The following is a 24796-nucleotide window of genomic DNA, read 5'->3' as shown; positions in this document are numbered from 1 at the left end:
AGCGACGAAGATCCCATTGTATAAATGTGACGACCCGATCAACTTTATGGCTGGATTCACCCCTGGGCGTCAGGTGCATGCATGCATAGTCAGTGCATGCGCAAAACATTACTATAATGCATCAATTGCGAAAATGGTTGATGAGACCCGTTGTTAGTATACATATATGTTCACTGCATCACCCGGCTTGTATTCCATGGATGACTTCATTTGAGTTTGACGCACATCGTTAGTGTATATATACGTGGCACGTGGTGCAGCTGCGAGGTTACACGTTGCAAGACCTTTGCTTCCGACTAGCCCAGCGCTGCCCGGCCGGTCAATGTAATGAATTCGAATAGAAAACGGGGGGCGCTGGGAGGGGTGAGGACCTGACACGCATGCAATGCAAATAAGCGCTGCGGCTGAGGTGAAGCGGTATTAGGACCGGTTCAGAAATGTCAAGCGGTGACCGTGGGGTGCCAATCAGTTTTCCTACGCAAAGTCAAACGAGCCTGGACCTGCGTGTACGCGAGGATCGCACGAGAGGTGGAAATGCAGAGCCCCAGATTTGAAACCGGGGGCATGCAGCCCGGCCTAGAGGTTACAGTATCTCCAAACCGCACCAACTCCTGATGCTGCAGCCACACGGGGACGCACGCGATTGGCCCGGAGCTCGGGGCCGAGTCGCGGGCAGGCAGGCGGCACAGTTGTTGCCGGCACGCGGCCGGATCGAGCTGTCGCTCTCCGGCGCCGAGCCGTGGCCACGGCCTGACACTTGGTTGCCCGCGAGCTCGCCACCTGTGGCGGCGAGCGCTCCAGGCTTCAACCGTCAACGGCGAACCAGCAGCAAGGCCGGGGGTCATAACTTCGTAATAAACGCCGGAAGAGTGTGCGTGATCCTCCTTCGTAAGCGATTACGTTCTCGTTTTTTGACGATGCATATGCTGGCGTGGCGTGCGTGCACTTGAAACGGACGGAGGGCCCGCGCGCGCGCGGCCGCTGCAGCAGCACCTGCTGCTGGTGTGGGATGGTAACATGTGTACGTGGCGTTCCTTGCGAGAAAACAACGCTGCATATGCAGGCATGGCTTTGGTCCATAAAGCTGAGTAGGTCGCCGCTAAGTTTCGGAACGACCTGTGTGCTGTATCTCGGTAACGCTTGCTTGCTTGCATTGTCAGCTTACATCTATGTGTGTCGTGTGGATCGGCTGCGACAACGGAGCTTTGGATTCACCTCAGCCTTCAACAAGAACTGAGCTAGTTCGGCCGTGTTTGGAGCTAGCCAGAAAATGGGGCTTTCTGCTGGATCATCTGTGTCGTCTATCCCAGTATATCCCACGACCGACGACGGCACGGCAGTGCTTCAGCTAACGTGACTTTCTAGCGAACATTTCTACAATGTGTAGTGTTGCATGAACTCTTGGAACCTTATCTTACAATAGTAAAGCCAGAGTACTTTTGGAAAACAAAGCCAAAATGCATTTATCAAGAATGCGCATGCACCATGTATTTCTACACTACGTGGCAGATGAGAATAACACACGTACGCTATTGTATCTGATCTGGCTATCTCTGTGCATGGATGCGTGGCCTCGAGTCGTGCATGATGAACTCAGGTTTGCATGGATCTGCTTGTTGACGTGGCGGCCAGGAAAGCACAGAGCTTACATGCACGGGCATGCAGTTTACTTGTGGGCATGCAAGGTGCAGAGCGAGCTTACGTGCAAGATAAATAATGGCGCGCGTCAAGCAGCATGCGAAGGATGACAGACGGCCGGGCAGTTTAATTACTTGTGTGGACATGAAAGGGTGCAGCTTACATGCAAGATAAATGGCAAACTGGCAGCTATTAGGCGACGGTTCTCTGCCCTATCATACAGGTGGCGGGCAAAAGGTTGCCAGGAGAGCCCACGAACATGAGTGAAGCCCACGAATAGGCGATGGTTAATTTCACGGTTCTACAAACAAAAGAAGAATGCGTGTGACTCCATGGAATATATCTAAAAAAACGTGTGCTACTCTTTCTTTTATATATGGGACAAAATGTGGATAAATTTCAAGACGTGTAAAGAACACTTGTCACAAATCTTTTCCCCATATTAAACCCAGGCCCCTAAGTTTATGAGAAATACACTTTTAAGCCACTAAATTTTGTTAAGTAATTCAAGAGAAGTCCTAGTCCCATATCGATCATTATCTCCTCGTCTACGTGGCATGCTGACTATGTGCTAGCATAGTCAACTGGACATTTCCCTCTTCGTGGGTGAGAAGATACAATATAGTGGTGTCATCCAGCCGGTCATGGATGCAACTAAATACAAAGGAGTAGAAGAGGCGCATAAATGAGGTGGCCACTCAGCGCACAATCAACATGTAACATAGCGAGGAGATAATAACATGGGGGACCTCATCAACCACTTGAAAAATTTAGCGGGTTAAAACTGTATTTTCGTAAATTTAGAGACCTATGTGTAACAAGGAAAAAGATTAGGAACTGTATTTTAACTTTACTGTCTTCAAAGAAACTAACTCTAAGAATTAGTTCGTGGTCATGATGACCTCTGTTATAAACTATAAGTCATTTTGACTTTTCTAGGTACATAGCTTTTGTTATGCATCTAGACAAAGTGTACATATAGGTGCATAGCAAAAGCTATGTAGAAAAAACAAACGACTTATTATAATTTCAAATGGAGGGAATAGTACTAAGGGTGGAGCTTCCTTAGAACCAACCTGGGCCATACCCCTCTCCTTGTCATCTGGCATGTCCATTAGCGGCGTTTGGTTAGGTTGAAAATAGCAAGATAAATCTAACAAAACCCACTGATTGTTGGTGTTTTGGCCCTAGTTGAATCAAATCCCAGGAATATTATATAATTATAGTATTTAGTTTTTTTCAATGTATCCTAAAATATGATTCGGGATACATAGATGCACTCTCGATAAGTATTCCCTTTATTAATTCAAACTTGATCTATAGTAGAAAGAGAGGTTGGATCAATAAGAGCAAGGCTACATTTTTATTTGAAGCATGGAATTTTAAAGTCATGGATGTGTTTGGAGAATGTGTTCAAAGTTGCATGTCAATGAAACAATGTGCAAACTAATAGACCAAGATAACTTTCATTCCAAATAAGGAATTCATCCATAAAAAGTAATGTATGAATCAAAATCCTGTTTTTGCCTAGAACCAATAATTCACATATCTGGAATGCATGAATCAAACTCCCACTTTGGCCTAGAACCAATGATTCACTTATCTCTAGATGGCCTGATGATAATAAGGGGATGAAAAGAATCGACTCACAATTAACCACCTAGGTGTCCTATCACACGCAAAGGGAGCAGGTATAAATAAGTCGGAGAAAAGGTAAGGGGAATGGCGAGAGAGGCGAAGAAGAAGGTGGTGCACATCCTTGAACACCAAGATGGTACAAGAAAGGCGAGATCTATATAGCGCATGCAAGAATTGGAAAGTACTAAAACTATCTTGATCTCACACAAGTGGCCAACTTAGTGTCCAGCCAGCCAATCCCAGCGTCATAGGCCTAATCACGGTAGTCAAAACATTGCACAACACATTCATACCATAAAATATCTTTTTTTGAAAATACATAATCACAGTAGTCAAACCTGGTAGATTGTCCAGCGACCTCTGTTGCAATCAATATCATCGCCGATGTGTGACCTCCAATGTTTCGATGCAAATCCCTGTTGGTGACCTCACATCTTGCTCTACGATTGCTTAGGAAACTAATCTTGCTATTTCACCATGAAGCCTCCACTGGTTCTTGCTATTTCGCCATATCAAAGTTGGTAGAGATGTGGCAGCGACGATTAGAGCTGGTGGATGATGGGGAGAGGGTAGGGTGGGGGATAAGGGAAAGACGGATGGGAGGTTCTTCGGGGTAACAAAAATTGTGATAGAGCATAGACAATGTGAAGGCATTGGGTAGGAGCAGATATTTGTAGAGGTTACTAGGTGGAGAGAGAAACCGACAAAATATGTTTGCGTGACAGATGTTGTCGAGTTGTGTGAGGTGTGAGAGAGTGGGGCGGAGTGACGGTCTTCCAAAAATTGTGACAGTAGTGCGTGGAAATTGTGAAGGCATCGGGTGGGGTAGCTACTTATAGAAGTAATTGGATGGGGAGAGGAATCGGTAAAATATGTGTGATAATGTTTTCAAGTAGTGCATGAGTGTGTTTTATTTTGGTTTAAACATGGGTTGAACAGATGGACAAATAAATAAGCTAGCACTAGGCTCAGTCCAAGCATGACATGACCTAGTCGACCTTGTGCCTAGAATGACATGGGACAATAAGGTGTGCCATCATGGGCCAAAGGGGCGGCCTAGTGTTCCGGCCCAATCCAACCCCATTTATACCTTGTATATATAGCTCCACTCACACCTGACCCAAACTCTAGACACCACTTGTGTAGTCATGCTCACACCACATGCATCCCCAATCGCCTTGCGTCTCGCATCTCACCACTCCTCTTCCTCTCCCCTCTCGTTGCGCCTTATCCCCTATGATGGAACTCACCCACTTTGGTGCTCCCCTTCTATCCAATTGACTTGAAGCTCGATGGCTAATGCATGCTCCCATGTCCCCCTAGATTAAGATTTGCACCTTGCCTTCACCAAGGTGCTCCTGGCCTAGATTGCTAGGCATCCATCACCTTTCAGTCTTATCCATCTTTGGTTTCTAGAATTACGAGTGTCTCTCATGAGATTTTTGGGTCATGTCAGCGAAAATCTAATCAGACCATGCCTGATCTATCCCGGGTCGCGCCATGTCGTGCTACCCATATGGCCATCTATAGGTTGTATTGCCCAAGCAACAATAGGAGGAAGATAGCATTTATCTCCATTGGGGTTCTTCGTTTAAGCTAAATGGAGATTGATATATAACATATACACAACACCTATTTTTTAATGCCTAAAATCTCCCAAGTTTTTAGGTGACGAAGCAACACAGAATGCTACTAATGGATTTGTTGAGATTAGGGTTCAAGTGTTAGGGATCTTGGGGTTAATAGAAGTATAGAGGAGACTTTCTTTTTAGCAGGGGAAGAGTAGGAAGGAGCAATGGTGGCCCTATGGCTCGAGGGCAAAACAATGCGAGCCACTGACTATAGGTGGTGGTGGACAATTGGATATGGGAACAATGGGTTAAAGGAACTATGAGATAGGTGAATGGCTAGAGGTGGGGACGAGCTCAACTTGCAATGGCACACACATGTTCAACGATGCAATCTTGGTAGATAGATTTGATTCGATGGTTGAAAGGTGTTGCCTAGAATTTTCCTTTTCTAGGTGCCTGGTAAATAACAACCCCCTAGCATATAAGAACTTAATTTAAGTCATATGTATCCCTAATTTCTGCATATATAAAAAAAATTACCTTAACTAACAAAAAATTATAAACTTACTAAAAACTGAATACCTTCAAAGCAACTCCAATAGTGGCCCCTAAAATAGGAGCCTAGTTTTCTAGGACTCTACAATCAACACTCGACTCCAACAACATCCCTTATTTTTTGCTCCTTGATTTAGTTATAGTACACACAGATACATGGGACCTAGGACCCACTTGTAGTTGGGTCCACATGTTTTTTTCTTTCTTTCTTCTCTTTCTGTACACCTTCTCTCTTACCGCTTCTATGTTGTCCTCTGGCCTGTGCTCGGTCCTCTTCCTCCCTAGGAGCGCTTGCACTTCCGGTGATGGATTCGACGGGCATGAAGAGGAAGGAAAGTGAGCAAAGCGTTGTGGAGGTGAGCGAAGTCGGTGAGGAGACATGCCTCATCCAATATCACTGGAAGTGTCAGTGGCTACAGCCCAGGATCTCGAGCTCCACATCGTAGGACATGAGCAGGTCGTAGGACCTCATAGCTTAGAGATAGGGGAGCTCTAGGAATGCATAGTCCCACTCAATTATGCGCCCAATTGCAGTAACGTAGGTGTCCTCTTCAAGCACCTATGGGTGGTGTCGCTTCAAGGAGGTGTTCGTGGTGATGGTGGTGAGGGAGGAGGCAGAGAGGACATTGGGGAGACCTAACAAGCGGTAGAGGGTGCAAGGTTAGTGATGATGAGAGATGACAAGGCAAACTGCTCAGTGAACAGAGCATTGTGGTGGCGATTATGGGATATACAATACCTTAGGAGGCTCATCACCACTAGCTTTGGAGACCCATCACTGTTAGTTTTCACACCTGTTGGTGATCATTCATCGAGGTCATCACCACCGGTTTGCAACCGACGGTGATAAGGTACAATCACCGCTGGCTTCTATAATGAGCCGATGATTAAATATCTTTTTTTTAAAACACCACCCTAAGGAGGTGCCCATTTGGTGCACTAGCCACCAACATCGGGGAGGCCACGCCTTCATCGTGGGGGCCATAGTCGCGGAGAGTGCCGAGGCTATTGTGGCGCCAAGTGAGGGCCGCCGCTTCGCTAGGGATCACCTGCTCCCATGCCAGGGGAGGAGGGAGGCTACGCTCATGCTATGGGCACCATTGCCATTGCCATGGAGAATGCTGAAGGCCACCACCGCTCCAGGGCTACCATCATGCCAAGTGTCGAGGGCCGCCTTCGCACCAAGGTCCGAGCCAGGTAGAGAGATGGAGGGAGCTAAAGGATGAAGAGGGAGCCAAGGAGAGAGACATGAGAAAAGTAACAGATGGCGGAGAGAGAGCGGGCAGCTCCATGCCATCACGTGGCGACACGTGGGCACACGGGACTCATCTGTCGGCCATAGCGAAGAAGCACACGTGGGGTGGAGGCGCTAGTCCATGCCACTTGATGGGCTCCGAGGCTGGGCACTTTTCACCTTCGCTTTTGGTTTTGAGCTGGTTGTGGAAATGATTTTTGTCATCCGATTTTAACAGAGCCACACTACTGCAGACGGGCTCTTTGCCGAGTGCTTAGGGCACTCGACAAAGCCCCTATTGCACTCGGCAAAGGCTTTGCCGAGTGCCGCACTCGGCAAAGAGCAGTCGGCAAAGGTTTCTTTGCTGAGTGCCACATATCGGGCACTCGGTAAAGCCTTTGCCGAGTGTCACGTCAGCACTTGGCAAAAAAAATCCGACGTCAACTCTGACGGCCTCTTTGCCGAGTGCCCCCTCAGTGGCACTCGACAAAGAATTTTTTTTTTGAAAATTCTTTGCCGAGTGCCATACTCTTGCACTCGGCAAAGAAATTTTTTCTTTGAAAAAAAATCTTTGCCGAGTGCCATGGCTCTGGCACTCGGCAAAGCTGGGAAATTGGGTCTCTGCTTCCCAGCTTTGCCGAGTGCCATGGTCACGGCACTCGGCAAAGCCCTCTTTGCCGAGTGTGGCACTCGGCAAAGAGGGGGAAAATGCTATTTTTTTTGTTTTTTGCTTTCCATCAGCACAAACAAAGAAATCACATATATATCAACACACAGCACAGGATATATCACATACACATCCATATTCCATCACATACACATCCATAACCCATTACATACACATCCACCATCCATAATACATCACATACAAATCCATTGTTCATAATCCATCACATATATTCGCATCATCCATGACAATATCCATCACAATATATATATGTTTCTAGTAGTAGTCCAACATAAGGCTAAGCCTAACACAAGTCCATGCAACATAAAAAGAAACAAATAAACGGTACCTACTGCCAGCCTCCCCACCCGGAGTGTGAACTGCCACCTTGAGGAGGGCCAGTTGGACACCCGGCCTATAGAGAAGGGCCACCTTGAGGAGTTGGGTTCAAACCCGCCGACTGTGGCTGCACAAAGGAGAAGCAAATTCATGAGTATCTATAGGAGGGCCACACAAACTAAAGGAATAAACAACCATATATACTCACCGGAGTCCCTACAGGAGGAGGAGCCACAACTGGAGCGAGCAGCGATTGGGGCACGACCACACCTGGCAAGGCCTGAAGGCTCGCCATGAAGCTGAACATGTCCTGCAGCCTCTGCGCCTCGGCCGCCCTCTGGGCTTGTATAGCCTCCATCTCCAGCCGATGGGCCTCCGCCTGGGCCGCCTGCTGGGCCTCCAACCTCCGCAAGTCGGCCTGCAACATTCCACCCGCAATGTTTAAACAATGCAAAGGCAAGGTAGATGTGTAAAAGCAATGAACGACGAATAAAACAGTACTAACCTGGAGTTCCGCCATCTGTTGTTGTGAGCTCTGCTGCCGAGAGCGTATGGGGAGGGAGGAGCCGCTGGATGCCGTTAGGCCCCTACCAATCTTTGCCGAGTGTCTGCCTTTGCTGGCACTCGGCAAAGACAGCCTTTGCCGAGTGCAGGTCTTTGCCGAGTGCCAGGCACTCAGCAAACGCCTCTTCGCCGAGTGCCATATTTTACCGAGTGCAGCGCTCGGCAAAGCAGTTCTTTGCCGAGTGCCCGAAATTTGGCACTCGGCAAAGATTTTTGCACTCGGCAAATCACGTGTTTCCCGTAGTGCCAGTGCTGAAATATCGATGGTGAAAACCAGTTATTTAGTTGTGATAGCAAGGAATCGAGAAATGGATAAAGGTGGTTAGAGTACAACTTTTTGCCTCACCCCTGAACATAGAGTAGGGGCTATGTTGGAGTTACTCTAATGACTCATGCTCCCTTATCTTCTTGGTTTTAGCCTATTTTATTTTGTAGACCCCCTAATATTTTAGAAATTGTGATCAGGACCACATAAGTGTTATTTTCATCAACAACCCTCTCCACTTCCCTCCCGGGCCTATAAATACCACACATGTGGCTCCTCCTACCACCACCATTTCGAAGAAGATCCTCTCAAGATCGCTCCCCTCGTGTCCCTCTCGCCTAATTAACACCACAGCGCCACTGGCGCAAATCACACTCGGATACGAAAGGGAAGTACAGCGAAGGCACTTGCCTGCCTTCTGATCTTGAAAGGATCACTCTTAGAAGCTGCAGCGTAGGGGCGGCCACCGTACCACATGGCTTTCCTCCTCTCTGTAGCTTGCATCTACATCGTTTCACTACTCACTCTGTTGGTGCTGCTGGTCGAGGCGAGCAGACGGAGAACGGCGGTCGGTGCCGGAAAAACCGGAGGTGGCACCACCGAGCAGGATCAAAAGCTGCCTCCTGGCTCCCTGGGCCTGCCGTTCATCGGCGAGACTCTCCAGCTCTACACCCAGAATCCAAAGGACTTCTTTGCCTCCAGGCTGAAGAGGTATTTTTACAAGTGCATATGATTGCTAGCTGCCGGCCATTGCTGCTCTGTTACTTGCAAATGCTTACCGGTTAATTAGCTAGCTAACATGTCGTCTGTGCCGGCTCCGCCGCATGCAGGTACGGCGAGGTGTTCAAGACGCACGTGCTGGGTTGCCCGTGCGTGATCCTGGCAAGCCCGGAGGCGGCGCGGATGGTGCTGGTGTCCCAGGCGCACCTGTTCAAGCCGACGTACCCGCCGAGCAAGGAGCGCATGATCGGTGCGCAGGCCCTCTTCTTCCACCAGGGTGATTACCACCTCCGCCTGCGCCGCCTGGTCCAGGGCTGGGTCGGCCCCGACGCCCTCCGCGCCCTCGTGCCCGACGTCGAGGCCGCCGTGGCGTCCACGCTCCGCGGGTGGGAAGGCCGCGTCACCAGCACCTTCCATACCATGAAGACGGTAAGTGCCAGCCAAGCCAGCACGTACCATTGAGATGCGTGTGCTGCCGGCCTTTCATTCTCTTCCACTGTACGGTTGCGCGCATGCGTGGACGCGTGGTGCCTGCGCCTACTGCCTATGCCTGCCGTAGTTCCTGTCCTGACGGTGGTCTCCCTCCCTTGGCTTTTTCCTGTCCTTGTTGATTTATTTGCAGCTCACCTTCGACGTCGGCGTCGTCACCATCTTCGGCCGCCGGCTGGCCGACCACGTGAAGGAGAAGCTGAGGAAGCACTACTTGATCGTGGAAAAAGGCTACAACAGCTTCCCCATCCCCGTGCCCTTCACTAGCTACAGCCAGGCCATCAAGGTATGTGTACGACCACGACGCGCGCGAGGATTTCTGTTCTTCTTCCCTCCGATCCTCTTCTCGAAACAAGGACGACAGATCAATGGCGCTCGAGATCGATCCCATCCCTTCGTCACAATGTCACCAAACCGCCTCTTGCTCATGCATGCATGCAGGCGAGGCGGCGGCTGGGCGCGATCCTGAGCGGCATCCTGGCGGAGCGGCGGGCGCGGAGGAGCGACGACCAGGGTGACGACGACGATCTCCTGAACACCCTCATGCGCTACCGCGATGACAGCGGGGCGGCGCTCTCGGACGACCAGGTCGCCGACAACGTCATCGGCGTGCTGTTCGCGGCGCAGGACACCACGGCGAGCGTGCTCACCTGGATCCTCAAGTTCCTCCACGACAACCCGAAGCTTCTGGATGCCGTCAAGGTGAGATCGAGCGCGCCGACCGGCCGGGAGACGACCTTCCACTTCCACAGCAATTTTTTTTTTGTAGCATCGACAGCATATATATGATCAAGAGTGACTGGTGACATAGTCGTAGTACCAACGCTCGGTGTTTGGTTCTAACCATCGTTGACACCTTGTCCTGGCCTCGGCCCCCGTGTCGATTTGCAGGCGGAGCAGATGGCAGCCTACGAGGAGAACGATGGCGGCAGGCTGCCGCTGACGTGGGCGCAGACGAGGAGGATGCCCATAACACACCTGGTACGTTAACTTATGCAGCCAGCACACATCTCTGTCACAGAGAAAGGCCTTCCATTTGGAACCTTGCTCTTGTTTCATTTCAGCTGCTAAGGTTATTAGAACCTCACATACATTAATTAGGGCCTTCTTGCATTTTTTTTTCTATAACTTGTGAAACTTGTCTGCAGGTTATCTTGGAGAGCCTGAGGATGGCCAGCATCATCTCCTTCACGTTCCGAGAGGCCGTTGAGGACGTGGACTATCAAGGTACCTGTACGTTTCCTTGCTCGAAAATGAAAAGGACCGACTACAAAGGCTGCACGTGTAGGACATGGAAGCAGCAGTGCCCGGCCTGCTTGCCTTGAGTGCCGCAGCAGTGTAGTGCAGTGTGCTAACAAAGTTAACTACTTTAGCCAGATGGAGGAGCCCTTTATTAGACACCCATGATGCATCGAGGTAGTACACACCCAATGCAAGGACATGCTGCTTTTAGGGAAAACTTGAGAACCTGGCAAAACTCACGCTCTCTTCTCTTCTTTATATATACGTACCATGAAAATAAGTCATACAGGACAAACACGGTTGTGGAAGACTAAACAATCAACATGCCAAAGGTGGAAAAGTTCTTACGCACGCCACTCTGAAGCAAGAATTTTGCTAGTGTAGACTTAACTCCTAAAAAGCACAAAAATGACTGAAATTGCTTATATCCTAGTCCCTCTAATTCAAATTGTAGGTCGTTCTAAAAATAGAATTATTTTTCCGAACATAGATTTTTGCTACATATCTAAATATAATTATGTTTAGATATAAAATAAAAGGTATATCTATCTAGAAAAAAAAGCCAGGACAACTTATAATTTGGAACCGTGAGCGTATTCAATAAAAAAAGGATGATAACAAAATTCACAAGGGATTATTGAACGAACGTTCCTGACGAACTCTTTCATATGCAAGTTCTGTCGAGTCAAATCCACCTAGCAGCGTATAATAGGTGGAGATCCTATATATAGCATCATCCAGGTGGCTGAATCCATCGTCATCTTGCATATAAGCCTCAGAATTCATCGTCTTGCATATAAGCCTCAGAACATTAAAAGGGGGAGGCATTATTAATTAGTCCTGAAAAACCCTACCATGAAGGAGACATTTTTGTGCCTGGATCGGCTAGTCAGCTGTTTGTATGAACACGGCTGCATCCGAGCGTTGATTTTGGGCGTCGGCCCAAGCTGGGACGGTCCATTCTTCACCTCTCGTTTCCGATTAATATCTGAGCCATCCGCCTGTGCTGCCCCTGCCACCGACGGCCGCTGCTCCACTCCATTCCTGTAGGCAGTATTACTGCAGGAATCAATGAGACAGACAGGGGAAAGCCGGCCGGCGACGGTGGACGGACACGTGCAGTTCGTTGTTTGGTTATTCGATCGGGAGACATGATTATGATGAGCATTAGTTGCGGCGTTTAATCTGTAAAGCTAGCTCCTGACTGATTGCGTTGGATCAGCCCTTGTTTAGTTCCACCCTAAATTCCCAAAAAGTGCTACATCGAATGTTTGCGGCCCGTGCATCGAGCATTAAATGTGGATGAAAAAAAAAACTAATTGCACAGTTTGGTGGGAAATTACGAGACGAACGTTTTGAGCCTAATTAGTCCATGATTGAACACTAATTGCCAAATAAAAACGAAAATGCTACAGTAACCCCACATTCCAACTTCCTGAAACTAAACACGCGCTTATTGTTTGGTTTGCAGGGTTCCTGATTCCCAAAGGGTGGAAGGTGATGCCTCTGTTCAGGAACCTGCACTACAGCCCGGACTACTTCCAGGATCCACACAAGTTCGACCCGTTCCGATTCAAGGTAATGAATGAATGGCCTAATGGGGTCAGGTCAGGCTGATCCCATGGCATTAGCGTGACGTCAGCATAAGCATCATCACTGATCGAGCTGCAAAAGATTTGGTTGCATTAGGATAGATATCCTGCATAATAATAGCAACACAAGTCGTAATCCACAGAGCGCAGAGTAGCATTACTAGTGCTGCTGTAGTGAGGCCAGGCCAGCTCTGTTTTTCGTGGCTTGCTTGCCTTGCCGGTCAGCTAGTATATATCTGCCAGTTATCGTTTGCTGCTGGGATCAGACAACTGAAGTCAAGGACAGCAACAATTACCCCTGCTTTGTTTTTTAGGTAGGGCATCAATTAACCGGCGGCACAGTCTCATTGTTGACTCGTGCTGTGGTGGACTCGTTAAACGCTACTCCTAAGGGACCAATCACCCGGCCAGGCCTGCAGTTGGGGGAGAGAGAGACGAGAGACAGACAGCGCTCGCTAGCTTATCAGTGACACCTCTAGCTCTAGCTTTGTTACCGCACAGCCAAGTGACAGGCCACACGACAAGCAGTAGTCGCCACACCACACCCGACCAGCACGTACGCATGCTTGTTTCGTTGGCAGGCTAGAGAATGAATGAAACAGCAGCAGGCTTAAGTAGCATTAGCGGGACTGCATGTACCATCCAGACGGCATCGGAATTAGTCGTTTTGGATGTACTGACGCGTGCGTCGTGTTCGATCGCATCGCATCGCAGGTGACGCCGCCGCGTCCCGGCACGTTCCTGCCGTTCGGGAGCGGCGCGCACGCGTGCCCCGGCAACGACCTGGCCAAGCTCGAGATGCTCGTCCTGATCCACCGCCTCGTCACCACCTACAGGTATCTACTATCGTTCAATTCACGCATGCATGCATTTTCCTTTCCTCGTACCATGCAGCTCCTGTTTGGATCGGCAGCTTGCTTGATTTTCTTCAGACGTTTATTAATTTGGTGCTTGCTTGGCAGGTGGCAGGTGGAGGGGTCGAGCGACGACGTGACCTACAGCCCGTTCCCGGTGCCCAAGCGCGGTCTCCAGGCGAGGCTCACCAGGGCCGCCGCCTCCTGAGCGCTGCATGATGGAGGATCTGCTCTGATCAGACCTCCTGGCGCTAATAATAGCTCGCTCCTTCGGACCAAATGCGAATGATGCAAGCACCCAGGAGATAGATAGGCCCCCGGCAGTCGTGTGGCGGCGGCAGCTACCCTTCTGCATGCGTTTCCTTTTCCTTCCTTCTCGTGTCGGCTACCGGTGGACTAATGTTCGCCGGCCCTGGGGCATGCAAGTGTTCCTTCCTTCGGTCCCCTTACACATGTAATAATAATAATAGCTGCTCAATCAGTGGGATGACAGTGTAGAGTGTCCAACCGGTCCGGTTTTATATATGCATGCTGCTTCTAAAAAGAATACATACAATTCATGTGTTCGTCAAACGTCTAGTTTTGAACGTACGAGAGTGTGTGTATGTGATGGTGGATGCCTGCTGGGTGGTGGTCGATCTGCTTGGGAGGCCTCCGTCTGAAACAAAACAGCTCCTAAGACAAGCTCTCTGGGCGCCTCGGCATTCCCGAGTGGGTTGTGATATCCCAGATTCCTAGTCCCAGCTAGCAGCAGCAGCAGCTCCTTTTCGGTGCAAAAGCAACCAGGGCATCGTCCTCGCTGTCAGACTGCAGATCATTGCAGAGCAGGATCGATCGTAGAGTTGATGATTTCTCTGTAGTCTGTACCTGTACGTAGTGCATCCTTTCTCCTTTCCGTGATGCAGAGAATATATATATACTGGGTTGGTTGTCTCTTGTCTGCAAGAGCACATGTGCCCCCACACAAAGGCCACAAGAAGACTAGAAGAGCTAGTGATTGTGCTGTGTTTTCATCGGATCGACGGAGACGACTCCGCCGGTCCATCCATCCTCTACTAGCTCATCGGCAAGGCCGCCCCGTACCCGGTCGTACTCGTACGTACCAGCCCGTCCCGTACTGACCTTGACTTGACGTACGTGCTCACGGAGAAATAAGGAGACACAGACCACAGTGCTCTCAGTGTGCCAGCCACAGCTGCTCCAGTTCGGTCACTGCTTTCAGCGATCGTGTGAGTTGGCATCCGGTTCTTGTAGGGGGCCGGCCGGTGCTCTTCGGACAAGAGCAAGTCCTTTCGTGGGGTTCAGCTCGAGACAAACTAGTGTTGGAGTCCAGCTAACGAGCAAGTACTCGCAGTGAGTCAGTGGTGACCGGGCAGGGGCAGCGCAGGGACGGCCGGGCGACATCGCGACAAGCCCCGTGCCGGCGCGCGCGTCGCTGAGGCATTGGCGAGCCTTGCCCTGCTTTCGGAGCCGTTAAGGTCTCGCTCACCTCCCGACCAAAGTACACGACCCGTGCCGAATCTAATATATCAAGGCAGGAGACTTTGGCCACGGCATCCACGGTAGTAAAAAAAAATTTCATCTGTCTGATTCTAATTTTACGGTCCAAATTTACTTCCAACGCTCTTTCCTGTTTGCTCAATGTGTTACCCTATCGGTGGTTGCTCTAAAAAATATTGGCTCTCCAGAAATTTCTCCTCGCTTCCGCATCCTGCCAGCAGCCTCTTCCTCCCCTCTCTGAGCCGCCCTTGCCAGCGCCGCCGCTGCCGCTCCACGCGCCTCAACCACGGGGACGCTCCCTCCCTCTACTCTTCCTCTCTCTCTCTCTCTCTCTCTCTCTCTCTCTCTCCCCTCTCTATATATATATATACCCACGCGGTGCCGCACGCCGGCCGGCTACCATCGCGGGCGGGCCGACGCCCCTAGCTCGGTCGTTTGCGGTTCCCCACTCTGGGTTCGGGTGCACTACGTCATAATCGATTTCCAAGGGCAGCTAATGGGCATTTGTAGGGGCGGTTCGGCCAGCCACCCCTACCATACCGTCTCTACAAATCATGTATTTGTAGGGGGCGTTTCCCAGCCGCCCCTACAAAATCGATTTACAGGGGCGGCTACAGTACCAGCCGCCCCTATAGTACCTATTTGTAGGGGGCGGCTACAGTACCAACCGCCCCTACAAATCGATTTTTCACCAAAAAAATTTTAAATTACCAACACGTGCTGAGGCACTGGTATAGGTGAAGGGCCTGGCTGTTGGTAGAAAAAAAATGTCAAAATAAACAATGAGTGTAATAATTTTGCATTGCCTTAAATGGAAAACGACACAAAACACTCATTAACTTCAGATGAGGCAAAATTCTGCTGGTCAACCCTCAAAAGTAGCATACACTTGAGCAAGAAAATTTTCAAATACATGGGGGTGAGGGGCTATATGTTCAGACATACCACAATATATCCAACATTACATTTCTTTTGTTCAAACACAGCAACAAAACAAGGGAAACCAAATATTTGCTATTTTGCAGTCTTAATGGCACAAGGGCGTGCAAATGAGACAGGTGATAAGTTCAAAAATTCCAACATAATGTACCAAATACTTGCTGCAACGAACTGGGCACTCAAAACTACAAACCACTGAGAAGCTTCTCCAAGCACAACTGGCCTATTGGGTTGTTCACGTACATGTGATGCTAAAAAAAAGGATTTCCTGAATTGCCGGATCCGAGCCACGACAGCCAGATCCGTGACCCGCCGCTGCCGTGCTGTTGCCGGAAGAGGTGCCCGTCGCCGCCGCCGTGCCATTGCCGGAAGAGGCGCCGCCGCCACCACCGCCGTGCCGTGGTCAAAAGAGACACCCGCCGCCGGATCTGCTGCTGCTGGCACTGAGGAGAAGCGCCGCTGGGGCCGGCTGGAGGGGGAGGTGGAGGGTGCCATTCAGAGGTGGATGTGGAGGTGGAGGGCGCTGCCGGAGGTGGAGGAGGTCGGCTGGAGGTGGAGGTGGATCTACTATAGCCGGAGGGGAAGGGCGCAGCTCGGGGTGGGGAAGAGCGCCGGTAGTGCTGAGGGAGAAGGAGAAGGGGCGCCACTCTGGCGTACGCGAGAAGAGAGAGAGAGGAGTGCGGCGTACGAGAGCTAGGTCCTCGTCTAAAATATTGAAACGGGCGTGCTAATGTTAGGTGGGGCCAAGGTGTCATCAGTTCAGGGAAAACACAAATTGCATGAACAATGGACATTGATCCATGTGGCCTTCTATCCAGCCGTTTAGGATGTCCACGTCAGCGATCCGTGGTTTCGATCTGGTCTTCATGCACAAGTGTCAAGGCAAGAAGGGGACAGCTGCGTGCGCGGATGCGTGCGTTCACTGGAGGGGCAGCGTGGTTACAGGGAAGCAGGCCAGATCCAGGTGTGGTTTCGATCTCTATGGCCATTTGTGTGGCGTCCAGCAGCCTTCAGTCTCAGTCACGGGCAACCAATGCCCACACGAGGAGAGGAGGCACCCACGGGCCTCCACGGATCAGAAGCACAACTTCCATTGCAGTTCCTGACGACAGCGTATAGTTGATAGTGACACCGGCTCCAGACATGAGACATGCAGTTCCAGTTCCAGTTCCAGTTCTTGTACCGGTTGCAGTTTTTTTTATATGTTGGTCATTTGTAGGGGCGGTTGGTGATTGAGCCGCCCCTATAAATAGCAGATATTTATAAGTAGGACATTTGTAGAGGCGGCTCAATCACCAGCCGTCCCTACAAATAGCAACACCGGAGGCGGCTGGTGAGTGAGCGGCCCCTACAAATCCGACCCATTTGTAGGGGCGGCTCGTATCACCAGCCACCCCAACTGTTCCATTTGTAGGGGCGGCTGGTCTCGTGGCTCCCGAGCACATCACTATAGGGGCAGCTCCATCATCAGCCGCTCCTACAAAGAATTTCTTCCGTTGCTATAAACCGTTTTTCACGTAGTGGTGGGGCGGCGGTGAGCCCCCGACAGGTGCTGCGGCGGCGTGTCTAGCCCCGACGGTTATGGCCTCCGGTGCCTCTGCTACAGTCCCCTCTGCTCCATTCGCTTGTTATCTCCCAGGTGAAGCAAGAACATCACTCTCCTCTATTAGTCCCATTACGGTCACCTCTATTTCCCTCTTCTGATCTGTGCTAGACATTGACGGATTCGAGAAGAAAAGGTAGTTGCTTTCCCTTAATCTATGTCCCTTCTTCTGATGGGCTCTCTTCTGATCTATGATAGAGATTGACGGATTCAACAAGAAAACCTACGTGGTTTCCTTAAATCTCCATCACATCTCTCCATTTATTAAACACTGATGCACGTATCAATGGATCCATTCATTTCCTTGAAATGGGAACACATCTCGGTACATCTACGAATGGATAGCACCTCTGTAAATCCATGCTATGCTCCATTCTTCCTCCCTGAACTTGCTTGGTCTTGGTATGGTAACCTAAAAAATCACATTTATTTCCTTTGGCGCCTTATATCTCTCGTAATGATCCCTTAATTTTGTTTCCTGTATGTATGGATTTATTTTGCTTGTGCATAAGGTTCAAGGTTTCCGGCAGAAAAAATCTAAGCATGTCTCTATGCACTATGCTGCTATTGTAATATTTTTAGTATATATTTTATTTATTTTACCATCGACGCGCGCAAGGGCGCGCGTGATGGAGTAGTAACCTTTCAGCGATTCTACGCTGAATCCACACTTAGTACTCCTCAGTGGGAGATTTCAATCTTATTAAATGAAGCCGTCGCATAAACAAAAATGATGACATATCAAGGTATATTTATAATAAAGAGAGAGAAGAGATGGATTTGATCATGATAGAATCGGGTGTACACTAGTATTTCCAAAACTACGGAATCACGTGGAAACTGGCATCGACGAAGGCTAGAGTTTCATCTCATTTGACTGCACCCACTACTATGTGTCATAATTAAATGCTACGAGTAGGCTATAAAATCGTGAAATGAGACTGTACATCAAGAAACTCTATTTTATTCAACAGCCCCAACCCCTTTAGATGATGTGGTAGTCTTGATAACCGTGGAACAAAACATGGCACTGAGGATGGCCTTGATGAACATGTCTCTCAACATCCAATCGATTGTTCAGTCTATGGATCATGATCCATGGTAGATAATGCTTTTAATTTTCTTCCGTGTGTCAAAGCCGCCATCGCCTTCTAAGTCATTCTCAGCTCTGGCGGGCTAAACTGTTGGCATTCGCATCAATGTACCCGCTGTCCCATTTCCCTTCCTCTTCTATGATGGCTCCTATTGCTAGTTAGATGTGTGACACCTGTCACCTCGCTAATCTGTTGGTGTCATGCCATCATCTCTCTAGCTATGGAATCATGTTGAAACTGGCATCGACGAAGGCTAGAGTTTCATCTCATTTGACTACGCCCACTGCTATGCGTCATAATTAAATGCTACGAGTAGCCTAGAAAATCATAAAATGAGATTGTACACTGAGAAACTCTATTTTATTCAACAGCCCCAACCCCTTTAGATGATGTGGTAGTCTTGATAATCGTGGAATGAAACATGGCATTGAGGATGGCCTTGATGAACATGTCTCTCAACATCCAATCGATTGTTCAGTCTATGGATCATGATCGATGGTAGATAATGCTTTTAATTTTCTTCCGTGTGTCAAAGCCGCCATCGCCTTCTAAGTCATTCTCAGCTCTGGCGGGATAAGCTATTGCACTGGCATCAATGTTGTTATATAATCTGTTGCATCCCTGTGTGAACACACGGCAGGGGAAGGCAGCGTCGAAAAGGCTCCCTGTTGTGGTACTGTAGCCGTTGCAGGAGCAGGCGCTGAACGACTCACCTGCCGCACTATAGCCACAGTAGGGGCAGGCGCCAGAGTCAGCCCTGTTGTCTTATCTAGTCACTGTAGCAGCATGACAGTTGTACTAGAACTAGATGGGTAGAGTTGTATATATAGTTTGCCACTGCAACTCAGTAAAGAGAGCGAGCTCAATTTTGCCATCTCCTCTGTAGAGCTCCGTCCAACGCTGGTGCTTGTGATGTGTGTGTGCTCTGTTCTCCCTCCCATCTTCTACCTCTAGTCATAGTGTGTGGTCGGACAACGTTTGTCGTGGTCGACAAGAATGGTGATTGGTCGACTCACATGAGCCGGTGATCCTATGGGCCAACAAGTGGTGTCGGAGCCGTACAAGCGTCGTCGCCGGACTAACCGCTGACGATGACGGATGGTTTGGAGTTGGACGACAGCAGTGGCACTGTTGTGGCTACCCAGCCACGACAGGAGGTCGTTGTTCGCACGGTGCGGGAGGTCTGCGGCACCAGTTGCCGACGCTGACTCGCACCAACTATGGTTAGTGGGCGGTGATCATGAAGGTCAAGCTCAGAGGCCGACAGCTCTGGAATACTGTTGACAAGGGCACCAACAACGAAGAAGACGACATATCAGCGTTGGAAGCTATCCTCGCTACTGTACCGGCGGAGTACAGGGAGCATTTGGGGACGAAAAGCTCTGCTAAGGAGGCGTGGGAGGCCATTGAGGCGATGCGCGTCAGTTTCGACCGTGCAAAGAAGGCTACAGCCCAACTTTTGAAGTAGAAGTACGCCAAGTTCAAGATCAAGGATGGTGAATCGGTGGAGGACTTGTCCACCCTCACCATTGAGGATGTGACAGGCCGTCTGCGGGCGGTGGACGAGCGCATGGAGTAGGCCACGTCAACGAAGGACAACGACAAGCTGCTGCTGACAGAGGAGAAGTGGGCTACCCAGAGGAACTCCAGGGTAGCCTCCTCCAGTCGCAGTGGCGATGGCAAGTGCCGCGGCAAGGCTTCTTCAGAGAAGAAGAAGCAGGTCGACCTAAACGTCTGTCGGCGCTGCGGGAAGATGGGTCATTGGGCAAGAGAGTGCCTAAATCATAAGCAGGAGAAGAAGACTGAGGCTCATCTGGTGTAGGCTGATGATGATGATGAGGCCACTATCCTGATGGCGACGTTCTATGCACTGCACGACGTTGAGGCCGAGAAGGGAGAGGTGATGGCGGTGAAAGGACCTAGGAAGGCCCTGAAGGCTGTAAACCTTGACGAACCGTGCGCCCAAGTCCTCCTCGGACAAGTGGGCGACGAGCAGAAGTAGCAGTGGTATCTAGACTCTGGCGCCAGCAACCACATAATGGGATCCAAGGCAGCCTTCGAGCTCGATGACGATGTGACCGGTACGGTGAAGTTCAGTGACGGCTCAACGGTGGGAATCCAAGGGCGTGGCACCATCATCTTCAGGTGCCAGAACGACGAGCACCGCGCGCTAACGGATGTATATTACATCTCGCAGCTACGTTCAAGCATCATCAATATTGGCCAGCTGGATGAGCGTGGTAGCGAGGTACTGATCAAGGATGGAGTCCTCAGGATCAGGGACCGGGAACAACGACTTCTTACCAAGGTGAAGAGGTCCCAGAATCGGTTGTAGCTGCTCGACTTGAAGGTGGAGCAGCCGGTGTGCCCGGTAGCAAGGCACACCGAGGAACTATGGCTGTGGCATGCCTGGTTCAGCCATCTTAGCTTCGACGCGCTTGGTCGGCTGGGCAAGATGGTCCGAGGGCTGCCCCACATCGAGCACAGAGGCGAGCTGTGTGATAGCTGCCTAGCCGGGAAGCAGAGGAGGCTGCCATTACCAAAGGTGACCAAGTATCACGCGGCGGACGCTCTCGAGCTCATCCATGGCGATCTCTATGGGCCAATCATTCCAGCCACAAACGGTGGTCGGTGGCACTTCCTTCTGCTTGTGGATGATTGTAGTCGCTACATGTGGCTGCAACTCCTGACAAGCAAGGACGAAGCGGCGACGACGATCAAGAAGTTCAAGATGCGCGTGGAGCCCAAGAGCGGCAAGAAGCTATGCGTGCTGAGGACTGATCGCGGCGGCGAATTCACTTCGGTGGAATTTACTATGTACTGCGTAGATCAGGGTGTGGTGCAACACCACACCACGCCGTACTTGCCACAATAGAATGGCATGGTGGAACGGTGGAACAAGACGGTGGTCGGCATGGTCGATCCATGATGAAGGCCAAGAGCATGCCGTTAAGGTTCTGGGGTGAGGCGGTGACTACGACAGTATTCATCCTCAACCGCATGCCCACCAAGGCCCTGAAGGGCAAGACGTCGTTCGAAGCTTGGTATGGGCGTAAGCCGAGAGTGTCCTTCCTCAAGACATTCAGCTGCATCGGACACGTCAAGAAGATAAAGCCGGTCCTCACCAAGCTGGAGGATTAGAGCACACCAATGGTGTTCCTAGGCTACGCGGAAGGTACCAAGGCATACCGACTCTATTACCCACGCGGAGACAAGGTGCTTGTCTCACGTGACGTTGTGTTCGACGAGAAGGTGACTTGAGACTGGAATAGTCCAAGCATGGGGGAAGCGAGCGGCTTCACCAGCACTTTTGTCGTCGAGCACTTGGTCATCCACGGTGGTGGAGACGCTAGGGAAGAGGTGCCGAGCACTCCAGCAATAGAGCCAAGCACTCCTAGGGCGGTGTCGAGCACTCTAGGAGGGGTGCCGAGCACTCTAGGAGTGGAGCCAAGCGGTCCTGCAGTGGTGTCGACCACTCCAGGATGGGTGCCGAACACTCCCATAACGGAGCCGAGAGGTCTTATAGTGGTGCCGACCACTCCAAGACTGGACTAAGCACTCCTGTAGTGGTGCAGACCACTCCAAGAGTAGTGACGAGCGGTCCAAGAGTAGTGTCGAGCACTGCATCTGGGGTGCCGAGCACTCTAGGTAATATGTCGATCACTCCAGCGGAACAGGGAACTCCATCGGTGACGATCGAGTTTGCCTCACCTCCAAGTGACATCACTGAGTTCGTGGATGCCTTCCACAAAGGTGAGGAGGTGCGGTTCCGCAGGCTGGACAACATTGTCGATGGCACAGGGCCCTCAGCCCTGGCGGGTAGGCTGCTCAATGACCCAGAGCTGCTGCTTGTCAGTGCAGAGGAACCACCCACGTTTGTGCTAGCCGTGTGCGATAGAAATTGGCGATGGGCGATGTTGGAGGAGTTGAAGGCAATCGAGAAAAACGAGACTTGGCAGCTCGTCGATCCACCTCCAGGATGCTGTTCGATCGGCCTGAAGTGGGTGTACAAGGTCAAGCAGGACGAGCACGGTGCCATTGTCAAGCACAAGGCATGATTCGTTGCCCGAGGCTTTGTCCAGCGCGAGGGCATCGACGCCGAGGAAGTCTTTGCGCCGGTAGTGCGCATGGTGTCTGTCCATTTGCTACTAGCTTTGGCAGCAGTAAAGGACTAGCGTATCCATCACCTAGACATAAAATTGGCCTTCCTCAACGGCGAGCTGGCGGAGACGGTCTTCGTCAGACAACCTCCGGGTTTCACCGTCAAGGGAGCGGAGCACAGGGTGCTCCGACTGTGCAAGGCGCTCTACGGGCTGCGGTAGGTCCCGCGAGCGTGGAACGCCAAGCTTGACACCATGCTAGGCGAGTTTGGGTTCACAAGGTGCGCAACCGAGCATGTGCTCTACACGCGGCGATAGGGAAAGGAGGAGCTCGTCGTCGACGTGTATGTGGATGACTTGATCGTCATCGGCGCGCGTGCGGAGGACATCGACAACTTCAAGCACGAGATGGCGGCTCATTTTCAAATGAGCAATCTCAGCGTGCTCTCCTACTACCTCGGCATTGAGGTGAGACAGGAGAAGGAGGCATTCACGCTCAGTCAGAGCGCATACGCCTCGAAGCTATTAGAGCGGAGCGGCATGGCTGAGTGCAAGCCGTGCGTGACTCCGATGGAGGAGTGGCTGGAACTGACGAAGGCCAGTACTGCGGCGAAGGTGGATGCAACACTCTACCGGAGCATCATCGGTGGTCTGCGCTACCTAGTCCACATGAGGCCAAACATTGCGTTAGTCGTGGGCTACGTCAGTCGCTTCATGGAGGATCCCAGAGAGGATCACTAGGCTGCGGTGAAGCGGCTATTGCGCTACGTCAAGGGGACGGTGGATCAGGGGATCATCTTTCCCAAGTCTGGCGGAAGTAGGTGGCAGCTCACTGTGTTTAGTGATGCAGACATGACGGGGGACATCGATGGACGGCGGAGCACCTCTGGCGTGCTCGTCTTCCTCAGATCGGCTCCAATTTCATGGCTATCGCTAAAACAGAAGGTGGTGGCGCTATCCACGTGCGAGGCAGAGTACGTGGCGGCGGCCACAGTGGCATGGCAAGTTGTGTGGCTGCGTCGGCTGCTGGGCGGGTTGACCGATATGGAAGCTCACTCACCAGCACTGACGGTGGACAACCAGCCTGTCATCGCCCCTCGCGAAGAATTCGGTTCTCCATGACCGGAGTAAGCACATCGATGTGAAGTTCCACTTCCTCAGGGACTGTGTCGATGGAGGGCAGATCGTCATCGAGTTCGTCGAAACTGGTCGGCAACTCACGGACGTCCTCACCAAGCCGCTCGGCCATCTTCGACTCACGGAGCTGAAGAAGATGATTGGCATGGAGGGGGTTCTAGGGTTAGCAGCAGAATTAGAGGAAGAATTATTAGATAATCTGCTGCATCCCTATGTGAACACACGGTAGGGAAAGGCGGCGCCGAAAAGGCTCCCCGCTGTGGTACTGTAGCCGCTGCAGGGGCAGGCGCCGAATGGCTCATCTGCCACACTGTAGCCACAGCAGGGGCTGGCGCCAGAGTCAGCCCCGCTGTCTTATCTAGTCACTGTAGCAGCATGGCAGCTGTACTAGGACTAGATGGGTAGAGTTGTATATATAGTTTGCCACTGCAACTCAGTAAAGATAGCGAGTTTAGTTTTGCCATCTCCTCTGTAGAGCTCCGGCCAACGTTGGTGCTTGTGCTGTGTGTGTGCTCTGTTCTTCCTCCCTTCTTCTACCTCTAGCCATAGTGTGTGGTCGGACAACGTTTGCCGTGGTCGGCAAGAATGGTGAGTGGTCGATTCACCTGAGCCGGTGATCCTGTGGGCCAACAAATATACCCGCCGTCCCATTTCCCTTCCTCTTCTATGATGGCTCCTATTGCTAGTTAGATGTGTGACACCTGTCACCTCGCTAATCTGTTGGTGTCATGTCATCATCTCTCTAGCTCTGTCCTCTCTATTGGCTCCTGCCACCAATGTTTTTAATAATCCCCAATGTTATTTAGCAGCTGAGTTCTACAGAGGTCATAGAAGGCTACAGCCTCAATAGCCAAATTTAGCGGCTTAACAAAAGCACTTGTTAGAACTCAATGAACAGTACACATGTAAACATGGAATGAATATCGTTTCATCTATCTAATCAGGGACTCTTGTCTCCCTGCTACTAACACTTCAAAGAATCAAAGAAAAGAACTCGATCTAGAACAAATGAGAGAAGTCTCAGAACTATGAGAAGCATGGTTTTGTAGGCGTTG

The 24796-nt window shown here is 50.7% G+C and overlaps 1 protein-coding gene across 1 annotated transcript; it reads left to right on the top strand.

The window, feature by feature from the left end:
* The first annotated feature begins 8774 nt into the window (after nt 1-8774).
* Nucleotides 8775-13934, top strand: LOC136500395 (abscisic acid 8'-hydroxylase 3-like). Its single transcript, XM_066495736.1, has 9 exons — nt 8775-9182; nt 9302-9620; nt 9814-9966; nt 10122-10382; nt 10572-10661; nt 10829-10907; nt 12394-12500; nt 13229-13350; nt 13477-13934. Exons 1-9 carry the CDS (start codon nt 8947-8949, stop codon nt 13574-13576), a joined length of 1467 nt encoding a protein of 488 aa, XP_066351833.1. The 5' UTR covers nt 8775-8946; the 3' UTR covers nt 13577-13934.
* Nucleotides 13935-24796: the final 10862 nt, after the last annotated feature.

The sequence above is a fragment of the Miscanthus floridulus genome, chromosome 13 (assembly GCF_019320115.1).
Source record: "Miscanthus floridulus cultivar M001 chromosome 13, ASM1932011v1, whole genome shotgun sequence".
Lineage (NCBI taxonomy): Eukaryota > Viridiplantae > Streptophyta > Magnoliopsida > Poales > Poaceae > Miscanthus > Miscanthus floridulus.
Note: the sequence above shows the minus strand (reverse complement) of the source record. Positions and strands in the feature narration are given on the sequence as shown.

Bases quoted from the DNA above. Each gene is read 5' to 3' on its own strand.
- LOC136500395 (XM_066495736.1), top strand. From the start codon at position 8,947: ATGGCTTTCCTCCTCTCTGTAGCTTGCATCTACATCGTTTCACTACTC. The intron at 9,621-9,813 runs GTAAGTGCCAGC...ATTTATTTGCAG, and splicing joins CCTTCCATACCATGAAGACG to CTCACCTTCGACGTCGGCGT. The intron at 10,383-10,571 runs GTGAGATCGAGC...GTCGATTTGCAG, and splicing joins AGCTTCTGGATGCCGTCAAG to GCGGAGCAGATGGCAGCCTA.